The 24747-nt window shown below is 44.4% G+C and overlaps 1 protein-coding gene across 1 annotated transcript; it reads left to right on the forward strand.

Moving 5' to 3' along the window:
• The first annotated feature begins 1422 nt into the window (after positions 1 to 1422).
• AIFM1 (apoptosis inducing factor mitochondria associated 1) lies at positions 1423 to 24122 on the forward strand. The gene is made up of 11 exons (XM_060183072.1): positions 1423 to 1560; positions 9047 to 9131; positions 10154 to 10230; positions 12160 to 12268; positions 12446 to 12553; positions 12904 to 12992; positions 14331 to 14471; positions 17421 to 17563; positions 21686 to 21810; positions 23305 to 23501; positions 23826 to 24122. The coding sequence occupies exons 1-11, from the start codon at positions 1438 to 1440 to the stop codon at positions 23895 to 23897; spliced, it is 1269 nt and encodes a 422-aa protein (XP_060039055.1). The 5' UTR covers positions 1423 to 1437; the 3' UTR covers positions 23898 to 24122.
• The last annotated feature ends 625 nt before the right edge of the window (positions 24123 to 24747 follow it).

The raw sequence follows: 24747 nt of genomic DNA on the forward strand, positions 1-24747 counted from the left end.
CCTGCTTCACTTCCTGTGAAATGACTCCTCTGTAGGTGGGGAGCCGGGGGCTCAAACCAGGATCCTTATGCTGGTCCTTGCGCTTTGCCCCACGTGCGCTTAACCCACTGCGCTACTGCCGGACTCCCTCTCTTTTGTTTACTTTTCTCATGAGTTTGAGGTGAAATCTCAGTGTGGTTTGAATTTGCATTTCTCGGGTGATGAGTGAATTGGAGCATTTCTGCATGTCTGTGGGCCACGGGTATCTCTTCTTTAGAGAACTGTCTATTCATATCTTTTGCCCACTTTTTTATTGGGTTGTTCTTTTACTTTTTGTTAAGCTGTATGAGTTCTTTATAGAACTTGTGGTGTGCAAATATCTTTGCCCAATTTTTAGGCTTCCTGTTTATCCTTATAGAATTTTCTTTTGATGTGTAGAAGCTTTTCAATTTGATATAGTCACATTTTCTCATTCTTGTTTTTTGTTGTCCCCTCCCCCCCCTTTTTTTTTTACTGCCATGTTTATGCTGGGACTTGGTGCCTGCATTACCAATCCACCACTCCTGGTGGCCTTTTTTTTTTTCTTTATTTGATAGGACAGAGAAATTGAAAGGGGATGGGAATCTAGAGAGAGAATAAAAGAGACACATGTAGTACTTGCTTCACTGTTTATGAAGCTTCCTTGCTGCATTTTCGGATCAGGGTTTGAACTCTAGTCCTTGCTTATGTGTGTGCTTAGCCAGGAACATCACCACCCAGCTCCCCAGCAGCAATACACACACACACTCTCTCTCTCTCTCTCTTTCACTCACTCTCTCATCCCTTAGCATCGCTCGTTAATGTCTTCTGTTTGTGGCAAAGTCAGCTAAGGAGCTAGACTTAAGTCATCCCTTGGGTTACGTCACTGTGTACAGTTCCTTTGGATTGATATGAGTACCAGTTCCTTGGGCGCTCCTCCTATGCTATCTTAAAAGGAACCCAAATCCAGAGCAGGCTTTCTCTACCTTGGCACTGCTGACACTCTGACCCAGATAATTCCTTGTTATAATGGGCTGGTCTGTGCATCAGAGAGTGATTAAAGCCATTCTTGGCCTCTCCCCACTAGATACTAATTGCATCCCTTTCCCCACTCTGTTAAAGCCAAACATCCCCTCCCTGGGGGTCAAAATTACCCACAATTGAGAACCACTGGTCTAAAATAGCTCTGTTTAACTCATGACCAAGATTCTGTGGTCTTGAAGACTTTGGGAAACGTTCCTACAGAGTTTTTTTTTTTTTTTTAATTTTCATGCAAGGGGTTGGGATGGTATGAGTTGCATGTGTGAAGCCATGTGTTCAGCCCCAGCAGTGCTTGTCATAGGGTGACATACTAGTGTCCCCTCCTCCCTCTCGTAGAAATAGACTAACCCCCCCACACACACACACACAGGGGAAGTTGATAGCAGGTCCAGGGTGCCTATGGTTTATTCTCCTCTTCTCTTCTCTTCCAGCATATATTTCCAGCCACCTTCTTTCTATGTCTCTGCTCAGGACCTGCCTCACATTGAGAATGGTGGTGTGGCCGTCCTCACCGGGAAGAAGGTGAACTTGTGGTTTGCTTCCTTTTCCAGAATCCACACATGTGCCCATGTGAACAGCCTGAACAGTGGCTTGAATTCTCACTCCCCTTGATATCTGTTCTGGTATTTTGTAGTCCGCTAAGGAAGAATTGTATCGTCCTGTGATTAATATTTCCTTTCTCTACTTTTTTTTTTTTTTTGGTCATCACTGGGGCTTCACCACTTCAGCATGACTTTTTAATTATTTATTTATTTATTCCCTTTTGTTGCCCTTGTAGCATGACTTTTTTTTTTAAATAGAAAGATAAAGACAGACCCTACTTCTATCTTTTTTTCCTTTTGTTGCCCTTGTTGTTTATTATTATTGTTGTTGTTTTTATTGCTGTCGTTGTTGGATAGGACAGAGAGAAATGGAGAGAGGAGGGGAAGCCAGAGAGGGGAAGAGAAAGACAGACACCCGCAGACCTGCTTTGCCGCCTGTGAAGCGAACCCCCTGCAGGTCGGGAGCCAGGGGCTCGAACTGGGATCCTGATGCCATGTGTGCTTAACCTGCTGTGCCACCACGTGGCTTCCCTACTTCTATGTTTATAAAGATCTGACCCTCCTTGAAGGCTAGCACGTTGATTTGAGCTTATATATTTACTTATATAGATACATATTGTTATAAATTTGAGTATACTCTGTCCTCTCATTACTGGTTCAAAAGACAATGAAAACATTTTTCCAACATGCAAAAAAAAAAAAAAGGCAGATAGACGGAAAGCAACCACAGCACTGATATTTCTTCAGTATGGCAGGGGATGGACTCATACCTGGGTCATGCATGTGACAAAACGCGCCCTATCCAAGTGAGTTACATTGCTGGCCCCCAGTCTATACTTAGGTGTCATTCTGAAGAAAGACTAATCTCAGCCTAGAGATTATGCCGACTAAACTATCCCAGGGACGTTAGAAGCTAGTCCCTCTCCCCTGACCATTCTTCTCATTTCTCCACATTCATATTTCTTTTTTTTAAATGTTTTTTTTATTTTATAGGACTCAGAGAAACTGAGAGAGGGAAACAGAAAGAGAGATAACTGCAAGGAGTCAGACAGTAGCGCAGTGGGTTAAACGCAGATGGCACAAAGCACAAGGACTGGCGGAAGGATCCCGGTTCGAGTCCCTGGCTCCCCACCTGCAGGGCAGTCGCTTCACAAGCGGTGAAGCAGGTCTGCAGGTGTCTTTCTCTCCACCTTTCTGTATCCCCTCCTCTCTCCATTTTTCTCTGTCCTATCCAACAATGGCAACATCAATAACAACAACAATAAAACAACAAGGGCAACAAAAGGGAATATATATATATATATATATACATATATATATGTGTGTATATATATGTGTATATATATATGAGAGATAACTGCAGCATTGCTTCACCACTTGTGTAGCCTCCCTTACCCTGCAGGTGGGGACCAGGGGCTTGAACCTGGGTCTTTGTGTATAGTAACGTGAGCTCAACCAGATAAGCCACCGTGTGGGCCCATCCACAGTCACAATTCTTCGGGATTCTTGATGAGAAGGCATCAGCAAGTTATTCGGGATAGTAAAATAATTCAGGTATAACTCAGCATAGAAAATACTGTCCTACCTCTCACCAGTGAAGTGCCAGAGTAAGGAGGCCAATTCTGGGAAGGCATTTGTGGAACCCAGAAAGGGTTTATTTGGTTTCATTAGGGGGCGCTATTAGACTATTTGTCGACTAGCAGCAGTGTTCCAGTAGAGGGGGAGAGGTTAGCAGATGGAGCAAAGCTCAAACTAAATAGAATCCAGAGTACATGTTGGAGACATTGACCTTTGTGCAGAGCCAAGCCCACTTCTTTTAATGGGGAGAGACGACGGATAGAGGTTTGCACATTTGTCTCCAATAACGAGACACTGTGTGCTAAGCAGTTCCTATGTGTGAATGACCCAAAGCTCCTGCCCTCAAATGTCTTAACAGTATTGGGCAAAAAACCTGAACAAATACTCTTAACATAAAGAAGTGAACTAAGAATGATATGTGTGGTGTTTTGTGGGAAATGACAGTGAAGCTCATTAGAATGCCTGAGATGATGAGGTAGGTCTCTTAGGGAAAGACTCCTAGAGGCAAAGGCCTTGTGGGATGGAAGATCACAGGACCTGGAGAAGTTTTCGCTGCCTTTATTTTTATTGGGTAGAGAGAGGAATTGAGAGGGAGGGGGAGATAGAGAGAAAGGGACACCTGCAACACTGATTTACTGCTTGTGAAGCTTCCCCTTTGCAGACAGGGGCCAGGGCCTTTAATCTGAATCCTTGTGCATTGTAACATGTGCACTCTACCTGGTGTGCCACCATGTGGCCCCTCCTGTTATTTCCTAATAGATTTGCTCTTAATACTGAATAAAAAGAAATGAACATTCAAGTGAAAAATCAACATAAGCCAAATCTGAAAAAGTAGATTTGTGACAAGGAATTGTAAGCAATGGGAACTGATAGGGGAAAAAAAAAATACAAATTCGAGAGTGAGATGCTTTGTGGGAATCTCATGGTGGACAACTGTCATGTGAGAGTTGAATCTGTTATCTTGTACACACTAGACAGCCTTTGTGTTTTCAATAGGAATATGAAACTTCTGGATTGAATTTATTTTTTAGATAGAGACAGAGACACACACAGAGAGAAACGCCACAATATAGAAGCTTCCTTCAGTGCAGCGGAGGCCATGTGTAAGCCTGGTTCACACACATGGCAAAGCTGCACCAAGTGAGCTATTTCACCAGCCCTGGGCTGAGTTTTTTTTTTAATATTTATTTATTTACTTATTCCCTTTTGTTGTTTTATTGTTGTAGTCACTATTGTTGTTGCGGGATAGGACAGAGAGAAATGGAGAGAGAAGGGAAAGACAGAGAGGGGAGAGAAAGATAGATACCTGCAGACCTGCTTCACCACCCTTGAAGTGACTCCTCTGCAGGTGGGGAACCAGGGGATCGAACCGGGATCCTTACGCTGGTCCTTGTGCTTTGCGCCACCTGTGCTTTACCCACTGCACTGGGCTGAGTTTTAAGTAAACAGCCTGTTGATTTTGAGGAGACTAGATTCCATGGGGACAAAAATAGAGATGAGCATCCATGTCCAGCAGAGAAGGAATTACAGATACCAGGACTCCTACCTTCTGCACCCCCAAAAGAATTTTGGCTCATACTCCTGGAGAGGAGAAATACTAGGGGGAAGATGACCAGAGGGCTCTGAACTCCAATTCCATCAGGACCCAGAGAGAAAAGAGGGAAAAAAGGACATTTGGAAGTAGTAGCAGGTGTAAGTGTAACTTAGAAAAGAAGAGAAGAAAAAGAAAAGAAAGAGGGCGGGGGTAGATAGCATAATGGTTATGCAAAGAGACTCTCATGCCTGAGGCTCCGTCAGATCCCAGGTTCAATCCCCCGCACCACCATAAGGCAGAGCTGAGCAGTGCTCTGGTGTTTCTCTCTGTGTCTTTCTCTCTCTGCATCTCTCTCAAAAATAAAATAAATAAAATACTTTAAAAAATGCTTAAAAAAAAAGAAAGAGAAGGCGGGACCATTAAAAAGGGGGGAGGGCAATACAAAACATTGGGAACATCCACTTAAGGTCTTGTGTATTATACTGTACCGATCAGTATTTTGAATGTGATAGTATACTAGAATTATGCAAGATACTATTTTTGAGTGGTGGATACCTATGGGTGCGTGAGTGTGCATGTTTACAGCTTCTTTTGAGTCTGTATTTGTTCTAAGGTAGACAAAAAAAAAAAGGAAGAGACAATTTCACTATAGGAGTACATCTAAGAATGTTTAGCTATATGAACTATGTTTTCAGCAATGAATTTTTTTATTTACTTATTTTCCCTTTTGCTGCCCTTGTTGGTTTTTACTGTTGTTGTAGTTATTATTGTTGTTATTGATGTTGTTGTTGTTAGATAGGGCAGAGAGAAATGGAGAGAGGAGGGGAAGACAGAGAGGGGGAGAGAAAGACAGACACCTGCAGACCTGCTTCACTGCTTGTGAAGCGACTCCCCTACAGGTGGGGAGCCGGGGGCTGGAACTGGGATTCTTAAGCTGGTCCTTGTGCTTTGCGCCGCATGCGCTTAACCAGCTGCGCTACCACCCGACTCCCTTCAGCAATGAATTTTATCAAATCTAAATACTGATCATCTTTTTCTGGTGAAAAGTTTGCATTAGAATTGATGTGCTGTAAATATAAAATACACTCCACATTTAAAAAAATAATTATTTATTCCCTTTTATTGCCCTTGTTGTTTTACTGTTGTAGTTATTGATGCTGTTGTTGTTGGATAGGACAGACAGAAGTGGAGAGAGGAGGAGAAGACAGAGGGGGAGAGAAAGATAGACACCTGCAGACCTGCTTCACTGCCTGTGAAGCGACTCCCCTGCAGGTGGGGAGCCAGGGCTCGAACTGAAATCCTTATGCCAGTCCTTGTCCTTTGCTCCACGTGCGCTTAACCCGCTGCATTACTGCTCGACTCCCCAATACACTCCACATTTTAAAGACTTAATAAGATTAAACAATGTAGATGATTTTATTTATAATTTTCTTTTGGTTAAATATGGAAATTACGCTATGTGATATATAATGTGCTAAATAAAAATGCCATTAAAATTAAAAAATGGGCAAATATATTTATAGTAATAGTCAACACATATCTGTGACCTGGGGAGACCAGCTGCAGTTTCCAGTGGAGGGAATGGGGAAACAGAACTCTGGTGATGGTCCATACTCCCAGAGGGGAGAAATATAATAATAGAATAGAATAACAAATAATAAAATAATAATATAATATATAATAATATAATTCATATTGTGGAATTATACCCCTGTTATCTTATGGTTTTGTAAATCGATATTAGATCACTAATAAAAAATAGAGATTTTTTTGTGTGTGTGTGGTGGAACTAGGAGCTCACTGAAACCTCTTTGGTGCCGCCATAGCACCTCCCATGTGGTACTGGTGAAACAGAGAAAAAGAGTCCTGGGAAAGAGAAGAGGTTTAGGCCAGACACCGAAATAGGACAGAGAAGAAACCAGGAAGCCAGGCAGTGGCACATCTGGGGGAGTGTACATGCTACTAGGTACAAGGACCCCCGGTTTAAGCACTTGGTCCCCACCTGCAGGCAGAAACCCTTACTAGCGGTGGAGCAGTGCTGCAGGTATCTCTTTCTGTCTTCCTCTCTATTTTCCCCTTCCCTCTCAGCTTTTTTGTCTCTATCGAAAAAAAAAAAAGAAAGAAAGAAAAAGAAATAATAAAAAAGAAAGGACAGCTTACTTCAGAGCTGAAAGAGAGGAAGTAAAGTTTAAAATTTTTTTATATTTATTTATTTTCCCTTTTGTTGACCTTGTTTTTTGTTGTAGTAGTTCTTGTTGTTGTTATTGATGCCGTCGTTGTTAGATAGGACAGAGAGAAATGGAGAAAGGAGGGGAAGACAGAGGGAAGAGAGAAAGATAGACACCTGCAGAACTGCTTTACTGCCTGTGAAGAAATTCCCCTGCAGGTGGGGAACCGGGGGCTCGAACCGGGATCCTTACGCTGGTCCTTGTGCTTTGCACCACCTGTGCTTAACCCGCTGCGCTACTGCCTGACTCCCAGAAGTAAAGTTTTTATTCATGGACTGGGAGACAGGAACCCTTCTGGGAAGCAGAGGAAAACAACATTCAGCTGTTTCCCTTATTTTCTCAATAAACTAGGACAGCAGATGCCTAACTGAGGGTGTTCTGTGTCGTTTGAGTTGGGGGATTAGATTGAAAAGGAAGCTTACGCAGGACAAATCAGAGGGGCTTAGAGAAGTGACTCATGCATCCAGTCTCAGTTAACATTCCTGCCTCTGGAAAGCCCAGCTGGCTACACCTGGCATGTGTCCCTTGCCGCCTTGCCCTGCCGGCACTGCCCTCTTCAGGACACTTTCTCACTCTGTGGTAGCAATTGCTAAATCATCTTTGCTACTAAATTCTGAATGCAGAACATTCAGAAGTATCAGGATTTTTCTTTTGTTTGTTTGTCTGTTTTTAAGAATTGATTTATTCAGGGTCCAGGTAGTGGCACACCTGGTTGAACGTACATGTTACAGTGTGCAAGGACCCGGGTTTGAGCCCCCAGTCCCCACCTGCAAGGGGAAAGCTTCATGAGTGGTGAAGCAGGGCTGTAGGTATCTCTCTTTGTCTCTCTCTCTCCCTTCCTATCCCTCCCCCTCCCCTCTCAATTTCTGGCTGTCTCTATCCAATAAATAAATAAAGATAAAATAAATTAAACCTTTAAAAAAAAGAATTTATTCATGAGGAAGATAGGAGGAGAGAGAGAGAAAGAACCAGACATCACTCGGGTACCTGTGCTGCCGGGGATTGAACTTGGAACATCACGGTTGAGAATCCAATGCATTATTCACTGTGCCACCTCCTGGACCACAGAGAGGTATCAGTTTTCCTCAGTGCCTGACACATAATACATTATTCATTTTTTTGACCCAGAAAGAAATTGAGAGGGAAGGGGGACATAGGGAGAAAGTATTGTAGCACTGCTTCATGACTCTCAAGGCTTCCCTGCACCCCCTGCGGGTGAGGATAGTAGGTGCTTAATACATGTCATAAGTGAATGGCCTCGTGACAAAGGGTTAGAACAGAGGCCGGAATAACAGCTCTAATTCCGGAGCTCAAACTTCCCACCAGAAAGAGTAGCGTATAAGGGGGGTTGGGGTGCTTGACAGGTGGACTGCTTGAGTCATCTACCACTGCCCCAGACTAGGTGGACTGGAACATCCCACTGGATACTCAGAAAATCGCAGGCAAGTGAAGGTGACAGGCCAAGTGAAAGCCAGAAGAATGACACAAGACCAGGACCTTTGAGGTAAAGGTAGAGGATTAAGAGAGAACGATATTCTGAATGTGGCTCAGAGAAAAATAAAAAAAAAATACAAACCAGTGCTCTTGCTCCCATTAATAAACAAATTGAAAGTAACTCATTAAAAATAAAAAGAAACAGTTTCTTAAGGGTCATCTTAGGTCATGGACAAATGCTTCTCAATGGGCTGATGACTTGAGAGGCACAGGGAAGATAGGAATTTCTTGGAATTTAATATTTGTTGCACAGACTTGTAATTGCCAAAAAAAAAAATCACCATGGTGTTTTTGCCCTTTCAAGTGGCAACCTTTATCCTGTGAAGATTATCTCAGAAGAGTCTGGGGGGTGGCGCAGCTAGATGAGCACACATGTTACAGTGTACAAGGACCAGTGTTGGAACCTCCAGTCCCCACCTGCAGGGGGAAAGCTTTGCAAGTGGTGAAGCAGGGCTGCAGGTGTGTCTCTCTGTCTGTCTCCCTCTCTATCACCCCCTTCCCTCTCGATTTCTGGCTGTCTCTATCCAACAAATAAATAAAGATAATTTAAAAAACACACACATATCAAAATAAAAAGTTTGTCTCAGAAAGCATGAAGCTGACCTCTCTCTGTATCTTTCTGTTTGTACTAGGTTGTTCAGCTGGATGTGAGAGGCAACATGGTGAAACTCAACGATGGCTCTCAAATCACCTATGAGAAATGCTTGATTGCAACAGGTGAGACTCTCCAGAGATGACTTTCTTCCCAGGCACAGCTCATTCAAGTTCTAGTTGATACAGCCTCGTTTAAACTCAATTATCATCAGTTTTGCTGATTTATTGATTAGATAGAGACAGAAAATTGAGAGGAGCGGGGGAGATAAGAGAGAGACACCTGCAGCACTGCTTCCTTGCTTCACGGCTCACAAACACTCCCCACCCCCCAATAAAGCTTCACTCCTGCAGGTAAGGACTGGGGACTTGAACCCTGGTGCTTACACAGGGTGACATGTATGTCCAATCACATGCACCGCTGCCTGGCTCTTCACTTAATCTGAAGAAAAGCAAACACCAGACTCTGAGAAGTGAGAGTCTGCTTTCATTCTTTCGGGGTGAAGACCCACTAATCCTCAACCCAATACTTAAAAAAAAAAAAAAAAGAAAAGGTTGCCTTTTTCTTTTCCCTCCTCAGCCCTTGCCCTCTGTCTTGTGGCTTCACTGCTAGTTCCAATGAGAAATCATGGGAAGAAACTGAAGCAGTTGCTTAAACAAACCTCTCTGGTGAATCCTGGCAAGAAACTCCAAGAGAATGTGGAAGCCGGGGGGAGGGGGGGGGACGACCTTGGCCATCCACCAGGAGGGCTGGGCCTGGTGGAGAGAGAGACTCAACTGAGCTTCTCTCAAAGGAAATTGAGAAAAGCCCGCTGTGTGGGGAGGGGAAGGAAAACAGAGCTTTGGCTTCCTGTTGATGCCACTGTGGCCCCAGTGGGAGACACCCTTCCCAGCGCCACCTTTGCAGGGGGGGGGTTGTTTGGCCTGGCTCCTGCTTGTTGTGTTAAAGCAGCTTTCCCTCTGCTTCTTTATTTTTTTGAAATTATTTATTTATTAATGAGAAGGATAGGAGGAGAGACAGGAAAGAACCAGACATCAGTCTGGTACATGTGCTGCTGGGGATTGAACTTGGGACCTCATAGCTTGAGAGTTCAACACTTTATCCACTGCACCACCTCCTGAACCACCACCCCTCTGCTTATTTCTAGGAGGCACTCCAAGAAGTCTGTCTGCTATTGATCGGGCTGGAGCAGAGGTAAAGAGCAGAACGACACTTTTTAGAAAGGTAATGGTCTCTTTCCGTGTTCTGTGTTGTGTGGGTTCTGAAGAGGTAGCACAATCTCGTGGCCCCCAAGTGCCCCCCTGGGAATGAGGTGATCCTGGTTCTATTTACAGCTTTTGTACAGACTTGTTATCTTGTCTTGAACAAGAGGTTTCCCGTCTCTACACCTCAAATACCTCACTCAAGGGTTTTCAGCTCCACAGCGGAGGGAAAAAATGCTTTTCATGCTTTTATTAGCCTTCCAGTTCCAATTGCCCATCCATAGTTATTTCCTGATGCTTTTGAGTCCCTGGAAACCTTTGTAGCCTCTGGCATCTTGCATTGCAAGTGTTATTGTGAAGACTTTGGGACAGAAAAAGAGGAGCTAAGTGGAAAACGAAGGTGGGAGTGCTAGGCTGTGGCACACACAGTCGAGTGCTCATGTTACCGTGCACAAAAACCCAGGATCAAGCTCCCGTCCCCACCTGCAGAAGGGAAGCTTTACAAGCTGTGAAACAGGACTGCAGGCATTTCACTGTCTTTCTCCCTCTCTATCTCCCACTCCTCTCTCAACTTCTCTCTTGTCTTATCAAATAAAAGAAATAGGGGCCAGTCGGTAGCACCCCTGGTTGAGCACACATTACAATGCACAAGGAACTGAGTTGGAGCCCTGGTCCCCACCTGCAGGGATAAAGCTTTGTGAGTGGTGAAGCTGTGTTGCAGGTGTCTTTCTGACTCTATCCCTGTCAATCATCCCCTTCCCTCTCGATTTCTGCTGTCTCTATCCAATAAATAAATAAAGATAATAAAAAATCAAATAAGAGAAGTAAAAATATTTAAAGCATTTGGGGGGGGTCAGGCCGTGGTACACCTGGTTGAGTGCACATATTATAGTGTGCAAGAACCCAGGTTCAAGTCCCTGGTCCCCACCTGCAGAGAGGAAATCTTAAGAAGTGGTGAAGCAGTGCTGCAGGTATCTCTCTCTCTCCCTCTCTCCCCCTCTGCCTCCCTTCCATTTCAGTTTCTCTGTTTCTATCCAGAAAATGAATGAATAAGTAAAACATTAAAAAAGAATTCTGTCCTATCCAACAAAAATGATGACATCAATAACAACTACAATAACAAAAAAAGATAACAAGGTCAACAAAAGGGAAAATAAATTTTTAAAATAATTCTTATACAAAACTTAAAGAAAATAAAGGGGGGTTGCGTCTTTTTTTTAACTTTCTTTTTATTTTAATATTTATTTATTTTCCCTTTTGTTGCCCATGTTTTATTGTTGTAGTTATTATTGTTGTTATTCTCGTCATTGTTGGATAGGACAGAGAGAAATGGAGGGAGGAGGGGAAGACAGAGATGGGGAGAGAAAGATAGACACCTGTAGACCTGCTTCACCACCTGTGAAGTGACCCCCCTGCAGGTGGGGAGCCGGGGGCTCGAACCCAGGTCCTTATGCCGGTCCTTGTGCTTTGCGCCACGTGCGCTTAACCCAAGGATTGCTTCTTAACACCATGCTTTGTTCATGGAAAACTGCTGAAATTCCCCACCCGTTCTTGTGGGTATCTGAAAAGATAGCTACCGTTTCTATAAGATCTTGACAGAACATACACTGCCATTTTCAGCAGTGTTGGTATATGGAGCCCAACGATCGCTCACTATAGGGCTGTGTTGTGCTCTGACAATCAGAAATTACTCCAGACTTTTCCCAGTGTCCTCTGGGATAAGAGAAAAGGGCAGAAATGCACCTAGTTAGGAGCCACTGTTGCTAGATGGAATATTATCATTGCAGGAAGGAATTTACGTCAGTAACACAGAGGCTATAATTGACCCATTTCATACAAAGAGTATTGTGTGCAAATCTTGTGCCAGAGACTTAGAGGAGAGGGTTTCCTCTTATCATCCTTTTCCCCTTTGGGAAAATCAATGGACTCTACTGGTATATGATTCCCACAGATTGGAGACTTTAGAACCTTGGAGAAGATTTCCCGGGAAGTCAAGTCTATCACGATTATCGGCGGGGGCTTCCTTGGTAGTGAGCTGGCCTGTGCCCTTGGCAGAAAGGGTGAGTGGGAAGTAACCTCGATTTTTTTTTTCTCCTTTCTGGTCTTATTTGCTTTTCAGGGCTCTCACAAATTCCGGATATCAATTTGTCAAGATCAGTAGGTTTATTTACTTCTCTTCTTTACTTCTTAGGATTGACTTTTAGCTTCCTATTAAACCGACTGTTTCTTCTTCCCAGCTCAAGTCCTGGGCACAGAAGTGATCCAGCTCTTCCCGGAGAAAGGAAATATGGGAAAGGTCCTCCCTGAATACCTCAGCAACTGGACCATGGAAAAAGTCCGACGAGGTAGGGTAACGCTTCGCATGCGCTGCCACTCTTTCCTGTGAGTTAGGCCTAAAGCAAAGCCTGCTTCTTCGGAAACCCTGTCAGCATCAAGCCCTACCCTGGCAAGGTGAAATCACCTGACATATGAAATCTTTCTGCCATTCTCCAGTCAGTCAAGCTCATGTAGATGGTGTGAGTCTGAGGTATCACATTCCCTGTAGTATTGACAGTGAACTGTGGATGTAGGTTATTATGGCTCCCCAAGCTTGGCTGTATGTTGATCACTGGTTTTATGATGGCAGCTGTCTCTAGTCAGCTTTCCTGCCTTCGTGAAGGTGGTGAACTCAGGCTGGTCTTGTTTGCATTTACAGAGGGGGTGAAGGTGATGCCCGATGCTATTGTGCAATCGGTTGGAGTCAGCGGTGGCAAGTTACTCATCAAGCTGAAAGATGGTCGGAAGGTGAGGTGGGGAACCAGGCTGCTAGAACAACGTTCTGCCTTCTCCTCCTTCCTTTCCTCATTCCTAGTCCTTTATTTGTTACCGGTCAACTAAGTCTCTTGGTGCCCACCATGAACCTGTCATAATTTTTTGAATGGGCTATTTTGCCATTAAAATAGAGAATGCTGAGAGTTATTGTGGGGGGCCGGTTAAGCGCACACATTACAATGTACAAGGACCCGGGTTCAAGCCTCTAGTCCCCACCTGCAGCGGGAAGCTTCACAAGTAGTGAAACAGTGCTCAGGTGTCTCTCTATCTCTCTCCCTCTTAATTTCTCCCTCCCCTCTCAGTTTCTCTGTCTCTATTCAAAATAGAAAAATAAAGTTTAAAAACAAAAGAGCTATTGTGATGTGGACCAGTTTCCCCTAACCCCTCCCTAGCTGTCTCACCTATTTTTGAGGTCTTAACCCAAGTGGTAGATTTCTATTTTGCTAATGTAGGGTCTGTGTGTGGAGGTAGGGACTTTATGTAATAGAATTTACAGTCTATTTACCAGAGGTAAATTCAGAATTTTTTTTTTTGGCAACACACACACACGAAAAAGACCCAGAGCATCACTCTGGCACATGTGCTACCTGGGATCAAACTCAGGACCTCATCCCTGAGACTCCAATACTTTATCTTCTGCACTACTTCCCATATCACAAAGCTCACATCATTTTAAAAAATATTTTATATATTTAATGAGAGAGAGAGAGAGAATATGAATGAATGAGAATGTCCAGAGCACTGCTCAGCTCTGCCTTATGATGGTGCTAGGGATTGAACCTGAGATCTTAAAACCTCAGTTATGAAAGCCTTTTGCACAGTGGATAAAGCACGGGACTTTCATGCATGAAAATCTTTTGCAGAACCAATATGCTGCCTCCCTCACCCAAAACTCACATTCTTAACAACTATAACTACAGTTGCTATATCCATAAAAGTACATGTATGGAGTCGGGCAGTAGCACAGCGGGTTAAGCGTACATGGCGCAAAGCACAAGGACCAGCATAAGGATCCCAGTTCAAGGCCCCGGCTCCCCACCTGCAGGGGAGTCACTTCACAGGCGGTGAAGCAGGTCTGCAGGTGTCTCTCTTTCTCTCCCCCTCTCTGTCTTCCTCATCCCCTCTCCACCTCTTTCTGTCTTAACAATGACGACATCAATAACAACAACAATAATAACTACAACAACAATAAAAAGACAACCAGGGCAACAAAAGGGAAAATAAATATTTTTTTAAAAAAGAAAATCTTTAATTAAAAAAAAAAGTCCATGTAAACTGTGGTGATTGAGTTATTCTTCTTTTTCTCCTCAGGTAGAAACTGACCACATAGTGACAGCTGTGGGCTTAGAGCCCAATGTTGAGTTGGCCAAGACTGGTGGACTGGAGATAGATTCCGATTTTGGTGGCTTCCGGGTGAATGCAGAGCTCCAAGCGCGCTCTAACATCTGGGTGGTAAGTGCTTCAGCACCATGGGGTGCAGTTCCTTATACCTGGCCTGTGAGCTCAGCAGCCTAGTGGTGTCCTGAAGCTCCTTAGCAGGCTATCCAGACAGGGTCAGAGTGTTTGAGACTGAGAGTATAGACAACAGCAACTTGTGAACTGATTGGTAGGATCTCATGTTGCAAGCTGGTGGAGAAGGAAATTAACCGGAGTCAAGCTCTTCCGGGTCCAGCCATCAAACATCACCATGGCTGGCATGTGCATAATTTTCAGTCTGACCTGTTGCCTTTGCCTCTTTTCCTGGGAACGGAAGATGAGGCGGCTTTATAACATTCTCTAGAAAAGAAAGTCACTCCATTTTCATTTTCCTTTGGCACCGTTTTTAGCTGTTTTCGACAATCTGTTATATCACAAACAGGACTATAGTATGTAGGAGCCATGAGGTAATTTCTTCGTTGTTAGATCATTGTAAGATCATTGTGTTTGATTAAGGACCCTGCAACTAAGGACATAGGAACTTTGAAGGGTGTTTCTCCCTTAGAGGTTTTGTTTGCTTGTTTTCTCTTCTTTTTTTTAAAAAAATTTTTATTATCTTTATTTTGGGGTAGAGACAGCTAGAAGTTGAAAGGGAAGGGGTGATAGAGAGGGAGAGAGACAGAACCTCACCAATCGCAAAGCTTTCCCCCTGCAGGTGGGAACTGGAGGCTCAAACCCAGGTCCTTGTGCATTGTAACGTGTGTTCAACTAGGTGTGCCACCGCCCAGGGATTCCCCCCCCCCTTTAAGATAAAGTGCAATGTTTTTTTAAAAAAAAAAACAGTGAAACTGCACGAAGCGCAAGGACCAGAGTAAGGATCCCAGTTTGAGCCCCCAGCTCCCCAACTGCAGGGGAGTCACTTCACAGGTGGTGAAGCAGGTCTACAGGTGTCTATCTTTCTCTCCACCCTCTCTGTCTTCCCTTCCTCTCCCTATTTCTTTCTGTCCTATCTAACAACAACAATAAAAAAAAAAAAAAAAAGGGCAACAAAGGGGGAAAAAGTCAGTTGCATCTCTATACACTAATAATGAGTTTCACTCCAAATAAAACAGTGAAACTGGTATACGATCAATATAGGAGAAATAGACGAGAAAAATGAATGCAACAAGTACGTGTGTATGTGTGTGTGTGTGTGTGTGTGTGTGTGTGTTTACCGCCACAGTTATGGCTGAGATTTAATGCCTGCACAATGAATCCACCACTTGTGGTGGACATTTTTTTCCTCCACCCCTTTCTTTTATCTGATAGGACAGAGAGAAGTTGAGAAGGGAAGGAAGATAGGGAAAGAGACACCTACAATACTGCTTCACCAATTTTGATGCTTTTCTCCTACAGATGGGGACCGGGGACTTGAACCTAGATCCTTGTGCATGGTAACTCCACCAGGTGCACCCCTACCTGGCCCCTCTAGGCATATTTTCTTTTCTTCATTTTTTGTGCTCATGAGTTTTGTTGTACAGTCATAGGGAGCATATTATACATAAGTGTTCGTATGTTTTCTTTTTCACTTAACATTGTAATGTAGGTACTTTTCATGTTACTTCATTAAATTTAATGAATGTTCGATATTCAATTGAATTGAGTTCATGTCTTATTTTTATTTTACTTTTTTAAATCTTTTGTTTATTTGCTATTAGAGAAAGAGAGAAATTGAGAGGGGAGGGGGAAGGGAGAGAGAGAGAGAGGGAGAGAGAGAGAGAGACACCTGCCGCCCTGCTTCATTACTGGTGAAACTTTCTCCCTGCAGGTGGAGACCAGGGCTTGAATCTGGGTCCTTGAGCACTGTAGTGTGTGCACTTAACCAGGTGTGCCACCGCCTGGCCCCCATGTTTTTTGTTTTTTTTTTTATAATCATCTGTCCTGTACCTCTGCTGTGATACTGTACTGCCGTGCACAGCATGGCAGTGAAGACAGTGCTGCATTTTCCTCAGCTATATTTCCCATGGGCAGGGTTCCTGCCAGGGACATTGAGGAGAGACCAGAGTGGAGTTGGGCGGTGTTGCACTGGCTTAAGCACACATAGTACAAAGCTCAAGGACCCACTCAAGGATCCCAGTTGGAGCCCCCGGCTCACCAACTGCACTTCAAAAGCAGCAAAGCAAGTCTACAAGTGTCCATCTTTCTCTCCCTCTCTCAAGTTACAGTACAATTTCTTTATTTTATTTTATTATTTTTTTATTTTATTAATTTTTTACCAGGGCACTACTCAGCTCTGGTGTATGGTGGTGTGGGGGATTGAACCTGGGACTTTGGAGCCTCAGGCATGAGAGTCTCTTTGTATAATCATTATGTTATCAACCTTCGCCCTCTCTCCCTCTCTCTGTCTACCCTCCCCACTCAGTGTCTCTATTCTATCAAATAAAAACAAACAAACAAATAAATACAAAGTGATCAGAGCATTCCTCATCTCTGGCTTATGGTGGTGCTGAGGATTTAACCTAGGACCTCAGAGCCTCAGGCATGAAAGTCTTTTGCAGAACCATTATGCTGTTTCCCCTGCCCAAGAATTGTCATTTAAAAAAAATGGAATCACAACTGTTTTTCTTTTCCTTCACAGCTGTTTTTGATAGTATAGTATGAATCTGGCTCACAGATGAAAACTTAATTAGCTAGCTGACCTTGAAAGGATTTTCTTTTTGAGGCCAAACATTTTATAGTCTGTCTTTAACTTGATTTTTTTTCTTTATTGGGGGATTAATGGTTTACAGTCGACAGAAAAATACAGTAATTGGTACATGTGTAACACTTCTCAGTTTTTCATGTAATACTCTAACCCCTCCACCTAGGCCCTCTGCCACCATCATGTTCCAGGACCTGAACACTCCCCCCACCCCACACCCCAGTGTCCTTTTGGTTCAGCACACCTTTATTTTTTCTTCTTTTTCTTTTTACTCATATGCTCACGCAGTGTTTTTGTCTCCAAAGGCAGGAGATGCCGCGTGCTTCTATGATATAAAGTTGGGCAGGAGGCGGGTAGAGCATCATGATCATGCTGTGGTGAGCGGAAGATTGGCTGGAGAGAATATGACCGGAGCTGCTAAGCCGTACTGGCATCAGTCAATGTTCTGGTAATGATTTTATGCCTGGAGAACTCAGCTGGTCAGAGCACAATCCGGGGATTTGTGCTTTGGGTCTACCTCCCTGTAGCTTCATGCAGAGGTTCAGATCATTCAACATCATATGTATGTGTTCAGGTCCTGAATAATCTGATAAAAGACTCCTGCTTGGGAGTCGGGCGATAGCACAGTGGGTTAAGCGCAGGTGGTGCTAAAGCACAAGGACCAAAGTAAGGGTCCCGGTTCGAGCCCCTGGCTCCCACCTGCAGGAGAGTCACTTCACAGGAGGTAAAGCAGGTCTGCAGGTGTCTGTCTTTCTCTCCCGCTCTCTGTCTTTCCCTCCTCTCTCCATTTCTCTCTGTCCTATCCAGCAATGACGACATCAATAACAGCAACAATAATAGCTACCACCCAAAAAAAAAAAAAAGGACAACAAAAGGGAATAAATAAATATTAAAAAATAAAAACCTCCTTGATGAATGCATGAAGATGGTCGAAATAGCTCAGCGTTCAAGCCACAGTAGGTGGTACAAAAGGATACTCTAGGGGCCGGGCAGTGGCGCACCCAGTTAAGAGGACATGTTACCAAGCCTAAAAGCCCAGGTTCGAGCTCCCTGTTCCTCACCTATAGGGAGTCCAGCTTCATGAACAGTGAAGCAGGTCTGCATGTGTCCATCTTTTTCTTCCTCTCTCTGTCTCTCAGTTCTCTCAATTTCTCTCTGTCTTATCGAATAAAAATTAGAAAGGAGGAAAAAAACGTGGCCTCCTGGAGTGGTGGGTACATAGTGCTGACACCAAGCCCCAGCAATATCGCTGGTGGCAATACAAAACACACACACACACACACACACACACAAACACACACACACACACTTGGGTATAAGCAGCAACATATTTTTTTAAAAAAAAGGTATAAGATAATGGGGTATAATTCTATACCGTTCCTACCACCAGGATTCTGTATAGCCATGCTCCACCATTGGAAACTGCAGTCGGGCCAGGCAGTGGTGCACCTGGTTGAGCACACATGTTACAGTGCACAAGGACCCGGTTTTAAGCCCCTAGTTCCCACCTGCAGGGAAAAGTTTCATGAGTGGTGAAGTAAGGCTGCTGGTGTCTCTGTCTCTCTCCCTCTCTATCAACCCCTTTCTCTCCCCATTTCTGGCTGTCTCCAATAAATAAAGATAATACCAAAAGAAAAAAATTTTTAAAGATTTTGTTTATTAATTAATGAGAAAGATAGGAGGAGAGAAAAAAGCAGATATCACTCTGGTACTTGTGCTGCCGGGGATCGAACTCAGGACCACATGCTTGAGGATCTAGTGCCTTAGCCTCTGTGCTACCTCCCAGACCAGAGAAAAAAAATTTAAAAAGAGAGAAAAATAAAAAAAGAAAGATACTGCAGTCATTCTCCCAAGGTCACACATAGGGGCTGGCTTTATAATTCTCTATCCTAGATCTAGATTTGTCCTTTTTTTTTTTCTATCGTCAGCAGCGTGTTTAGACTTGTGTTTTGTTGCTAACCCTGATTAGCCCAACAAACTGACCGAAAAGGCCCATTCGCATATATGCATATCCCTTAGTATCAGAAATTTGGGGCTGAAGAGACTGTTCATCCGGCCGTGCATTGTTTAAGCCTCAGCACCCTGTGGAAGGTGCTATAGCAATGAACAAGTCTTGTTACTGTGCTAGCTCTTGCCCTGTTTCTTCCTCTTCTCTCTTTCTTTCTCTCTCTCTCTCTTTCTCTCTCTCTCTACCTGAATGAATAGACACCCCCGAGTGGCAAAACCATGCCTGTGTGAGGCCCACGAGCACTCACGCGCACACACACACACACACAATTCAAAGTCAGATATAGATACGGTGTGCATAGATAGTTCTCTAGATAGAGGAAGTAAGCGGTGAACCTTCCCGAATACTGGAACTGGCCCTGTTGGGCACACTTTTATCTTGTTAGTTTGAAAGATGGGATAAATTAATAATAAAAAAAGGACAAAAAAAAGTCAACGTTTCTGTAAACCTCTAAGTGGTTTCTGTTGGGGGAAATTCTTTTTTATTTTTTATTATTTATTTTTAATTATCTTTATTTATTGGATAGAGACAGTCAGAAATCAAGAGGGTAGGGGAAGTTAGAGAGGGGGAGAGACAGAGAGACACCTGCAGCCCTGCTTCACCACTCATGAAACGTCCTCCCCTGCAGGTGGGGACCAGGGGCTTGACCCTGGGACCTTGTGCACTGAAATGTGTGCACTTAACCTGGTGCACCACCACCTGGCCCCCATTGGGGAAAATTCTCAACTGATGGGAGTACATTTTAGGACAATTTTATGAGTGAGCAGCCAAAACCTAACAGATAGATTTCGGGGTCATCAGGAATAAGATAATGCAGGAGGGGAATCTAGTGCAGAGCTAGACAACTTATCGAGCCCCAAAAATCTGTTCTTTGGAAGAGACCAGTGCAGTGAGCTTCTATGCCCAAGGAAATAGCTTACATGTAGAATACCTGAAACAAAACATCTCAGATAGCATGATTATAAAACCATGGTGTGTCCAGTGCTGCAAATACTCAGTGCAGTTTCAAGCGTGGTGATCTTAGGAAACATTTCTAAAAAGAGCAGTTGAAATAAAATGGCCAGGTGAAGGCATCCCTATAGAAATCATTCCAGGGAGTCGGGCAGTAGTGCAGCGGGTTAAGCGCATGTGGCGCAAAGCACAAGGTCCAGCGTAAGGATCCTGGCTCGAGCCCCCGCTTCCCACCTGCAGGGGAGTCGCTTCACAAGCAGTGAAGCAGGTCTGCAGGTGTCTCTCTTTCTCTCCCCCTCTCTGTCTTCCCCTCCTCTCTCCATTTCTCTCTGTTCTATCCAGCAACAACGACATCAATAACAACAACAAAAATAACAAAAGGGAATAAATAAATAAATATTTAAAAAAAAGAAATTCCAGTCTTGAAAGACAAAGGTCAAGCGGAAATACTGTCAGGTAATTAAGCCAGAAAGGATCTCAGATTCTGAACTCCAAATATGTAACATTCTTTAAGGTTTTTCAAAAGACTCATTTATCAGGATGAGTGAAGATGAATCTGGGGAACCCCCTACTGCCTAAGTGTAGTGTGGAATAAAAGCATGAATATATTTAAGAAAGTATAGCAAGAAGGCTGGGGAGATAGCACAGTGGTTCTGTAAAAGACCTTCATGCTTGAGACTCTGAAGTCCCAGGTTCAGTCCCCAGTACCACTATAAGCCAGAGCTGAGCTGGGCTCTGGTCTCTCTGTATCTTTCTCTCTGTAGCTCTTTTTTGATAAATCAATAAAAAAAATAAATATTTTAATTTTAAAAAGAAAGTATAGCTGGGACTGGCAAAATAGCTCACTTGGATAATGCACTGCTTTGCTGAGTGTATGATATTGGCCTTAGCCCAGCCCCCACCAGATTGAAGGAAAGTTTGCGCTGTGGTCTCTCTCTGTCTCTATTTATTTTTATTTGTTATTTATTTATTTATTCCCTTTTGTTGCCCTTGTTGTTTTATTGTTGTAGTTATCATTGTTGTTATTGATGTCATCATTGTTGGATAGGACAGAGAGAGGAGGGAAAGATGGGGAGAGAAAGACACCTGCAGACCTGCTTCACCTCTTGTGAAGCGACTTCCCTGCAGGTAGGGAGCCGGGGGCTTGAACCGGGATCGGTACTCAGGTCCTTGCGCTTTGAGCCACATGCACTTAACCCACTGCGTTACCACCCAACTCCCCTCCCCTTCTGGGATTTTTTAAGGATGAAAGCTACTTAAAATAGTCATGCTTTCTCACAGTTATCCTCAGATGCCCTAGCTGGTAACCAACTAGTGTAGACTTCCTCTTTTACATATACCAACTTCTTTGATTGGCATGAAATTGTGGCAGCATAGATAAAAGAAAAAAAGTGGTCCAGGAGGTGGCGCAGTGGCTAAGGCACTAGATTCTCAAGCATGAGGTCCTGAGTTTGATCCCCGGCAGCACATGTGCCAGAGTGATATCTGGTTCTTTCTCTCCTCCTACCTTTCTCATGAATTAATAAATAAAATCTTTTTTTTTTAAAGTGCACAACTACGTCATTCTTTCTAGTCCCTTGACAGACTCCCTTCTTCTCTCTCCTTCCTTAGGAGTGACTTAGGTCCTGATGTTGGCTATGAAGCTATTGGCCTTGTGGACAGTAGTTTGCCCACAGTTGGTGTTTTTGCAAAAGCCACTGCACAAGACAACCCCAGATCTGCCACAGAGCAGTCAGGTAAGGAAGCCCAACCACTTCTCTTGGAAGAGGGTTGAGAAGCGGCGGTCCAGATTCCTCTGAACAAGGCCTTTCTATATTGGCCAGAGGGAACTGGCCGTGAAAGCCTCTCTTCATGGCACACTTTAAAATAAACCAAACCCCACAGTCCTTACTCCTTAGTGGTCAGAGAGCTGGCAAAATTAGGCATCCTGGTCAAAGCATAGACTCACACATCCTGGCATCTGGCCAGTGGCTAATTTGTCTACTTTGTCTCTAGTGTATAGGAAGACCCACTAGATGGAAAGAAAAAAAAATACCTTGTAACATTTTAAGATATTTTATTGTTGTTGTTGTTGTTGTTACTGCTTTGTTTTGTTTCCTGCTAGTCCTAATAACTAGGTCTGAGGACCTTCGTTCAGGGCCTGCTGTCTGTCTCGGGCACCAGGTAGGCAGTGAAGAAGTGGGCAGAGTCGTTCTTGAGCTGCCCGTAGCTCCATTCGCCAGGCTTCCCTGAGACAGGAGGCACCTCTCGGAATGCGCTTCTCTCCCACACACAGCTCTTTTATTAACTCCAAATGCCTAATCTCTCTCCCTTCCATGACCTTGGTCGGAGTTATTTAACGTCCAGAGTCCTCTTGTTAGAGGCATCTATCTCAAGGACCACTTGCTCTTTAGGAAGGAAAGAACAGGATGTTATTTGGATGCATATATCCTTTTTCTGTGTGGTCCAAGTGGGCCCCACCCCACACCCCCTGCATTCTGACCTCTCTTGGGCAGTAGATTCAAGAGAGCAACTCAGAGACTTAATTTAAAAAAAAAAAAAAAGCAAACCAACAACTCCAGGCCACCATTTTGTCCACTGGAAAGTATAACTTGGGGCCTGTTTGTTCTCAGAAAACAAGGTCCCCCTTTCCATGTGGCCACCCACCCCCTCCAGAGGAAACACCCCCGCTGTAATTTCTCCATAAGGAAGTGCCTTCTCATGCTTTGACCAGAAAGCTTCTCGAGCAGCTCTGGCTAGTAGAATTTCTGCTGTGATGGCAGTGGTCTATTTCTGTTCTCATACATCAGCCTCTGGCCACATGTGACCGCTCGGCACTTGCGGCAACTAGTACAAGTGAGAAACCAAATCTTGGCTTTCCTTTCATTTCTGTGACCCATAGCTGTCGAAGCAGACCAGGCAGTAGGTAGACCACTTCTCAGAAGATGAGAGCAAGTCTTCTACAGCCTGAAGAACTCTAAAGACCAGGGAATACCCCCTAGTGCAGATTGAAAATGAGCTGGTACTTGAGCAAAGTCTGGGGTCACGCTGGTGCAGCTGGCAGAGAGCCTGTGTTGGCCTCATCAGTGGGGAAGGACCTGAGGAGACCAGTATTTACTGAGAGTGTACAGAGAAACCATGCATCCAGAAGCACTCTGAAGCAGCTGTTGACGGGCACTTGCCTTTGAGAATTCCCCCAGCGCATGGTAACTGAGCTTTTTGCCTTTGTTTGTTTGGGGGGTTGGCCACAGGAACTGGTATCCGATCAGAGAGTGAAACAGAGTTGGAGGCCTCAGACATCGCTATTCCTCCTGGCAACCCTGCTGTCCCGCAGGCTCCTGCCCAAGGGGAGGACTACGGCAAAGGTGTCATCTTCTACCTCAGGGACAAAGTGGTGGTGGGGATTGTGCTGTGGAACATCTTCAACCGGATGCCAATAGCACGGAAGGTAAGTGCCTGCCAGAGCTGGCGACACTCCTGGGACTCCTTTGGGTGCCCTGCTCTGCACTGTCCACCCAAGTCACACTGTGCCTGGTCAGAACAAAGGTGTAGCCTCAGTACAGGAGAGTGTCTTTTTCACTCAGGACTTGACCAAGTAACCTGGGAGTTGTTGGCATAGCCTCACATACAGTTAGTAGGAAGCCGTTCCCACAGTTCCCTCTTCATGTGATACGGGGACCAGCCCAAGCGGCCCCATTACATAGCCCAGTCTGCATGCACACAGAGTGATTTAGTGACCAGTTGCTTCTCTTTCTCTCTCTGTCTCTCTTAGATCATTAAGGATGGAGAGCAACATGAAGATCTTAATGAAGTAGCCAAACTGTTCAACATCCATGAAGACTGAAGTCACCCTCCCCAACCCACTCACAACCCACCCAGTGGGATAGACAAGCATTGCATTGGCCGTGACGGTGGTCTGGATAACTAATGGAGCATTTCTTTTTTATTCGGCAGACTTCCTCTGTATGTATGAGTGTGAATGAGCCAGTCCTTTGTGAATATCTCCAATCATGTAGGCAGATTCTGAATGTGCACATCACTGAATAAAACCTGATTCTTTTCAATTAAATTCCGTTCTCGTCCAGGCAGAGTGGGTGTGTGAAGGGTGGACAGCTAATACAGTTCAAAAAGCAAGCATGTTCGAGCTGGTACCAAGTGCGTGGCTTTTCTCCACTCTGAATTTTCAGCCCCTGGGACTTATCTCTCGCCCCTTCGAGCCCTCACTATACCCACATGGTGTGCCCACCCCTGCCTGTAGATCATGACCTCAACTCGGGGGGATTTCCCTGACTCTGTTCCCTGTTGATGTGTTTCCCTGATCTGCAGCTGCTTTAAAAACTTGCTCAAAGTTGTATCTCCAGAGCTTAGCATAGGGCCCGACTCACAGTAGGACTTAGTAAGGTACTAGGGACTGAGTGAACAGATCAGCAAATAGCAGAGACTCTGCTGTACTAGAATCACTCCTGTGTGTCTCGGCGCTGCCCCAGAATGGTGTTGGTACTGTGGGGTGGGCTGGGGCAGAAAGGACTGACAACAAAGCACTGCATACCTCTGGCATATTCAGCATCAGGACTTGAACCCCAGGCCTCAGGCATAGTATTTGTGGTCTTGCCTGAGCCACCTCCCAGGCCACCAGAAAAGACATGTACTGCAAACAGAAGTAAGGGTTCGGGGACTTAGTGATGGCTAACCCA

Source organism: Erinaceus europaeus, chromosome X (assembly GCF_950295315.1).
Source record: "Erinaceus europaeus chromosome X, mEriEur2.1, whole genome shotgun sequence".
In the NCBI taxonomy this organism is placed as follows: Eukaryota; Metazoa; Chordata; class Mammalia; order Eulipotyphla; family Erinaceidae; genus Erinaceus; species Erinaceus europaeus.

Coding starts and splice junctions, on each gene's coding strand:
- AIFM1 (XM_060183072.1), top strand. CDS start 1,438: ATGGTTTATTCTCCTCTTCTCTTCTCTTCCAGCATATATTTCCAGCCA. Junction 12,554..12,903: donor CATGGAAAAAGTCCGACGAG/GTAGGGTAACGC, acceptor TTGCATTTACAG/AGGGGGTGAAGGTGATGCCC. Junction 14,472..17,420: donor CGCGCTCTAACATCTGGGTG/GTAAGTGCTTCA, acceptor TTGTCTCCAAAG/GCAGGAGATGCCGCGTGCTT.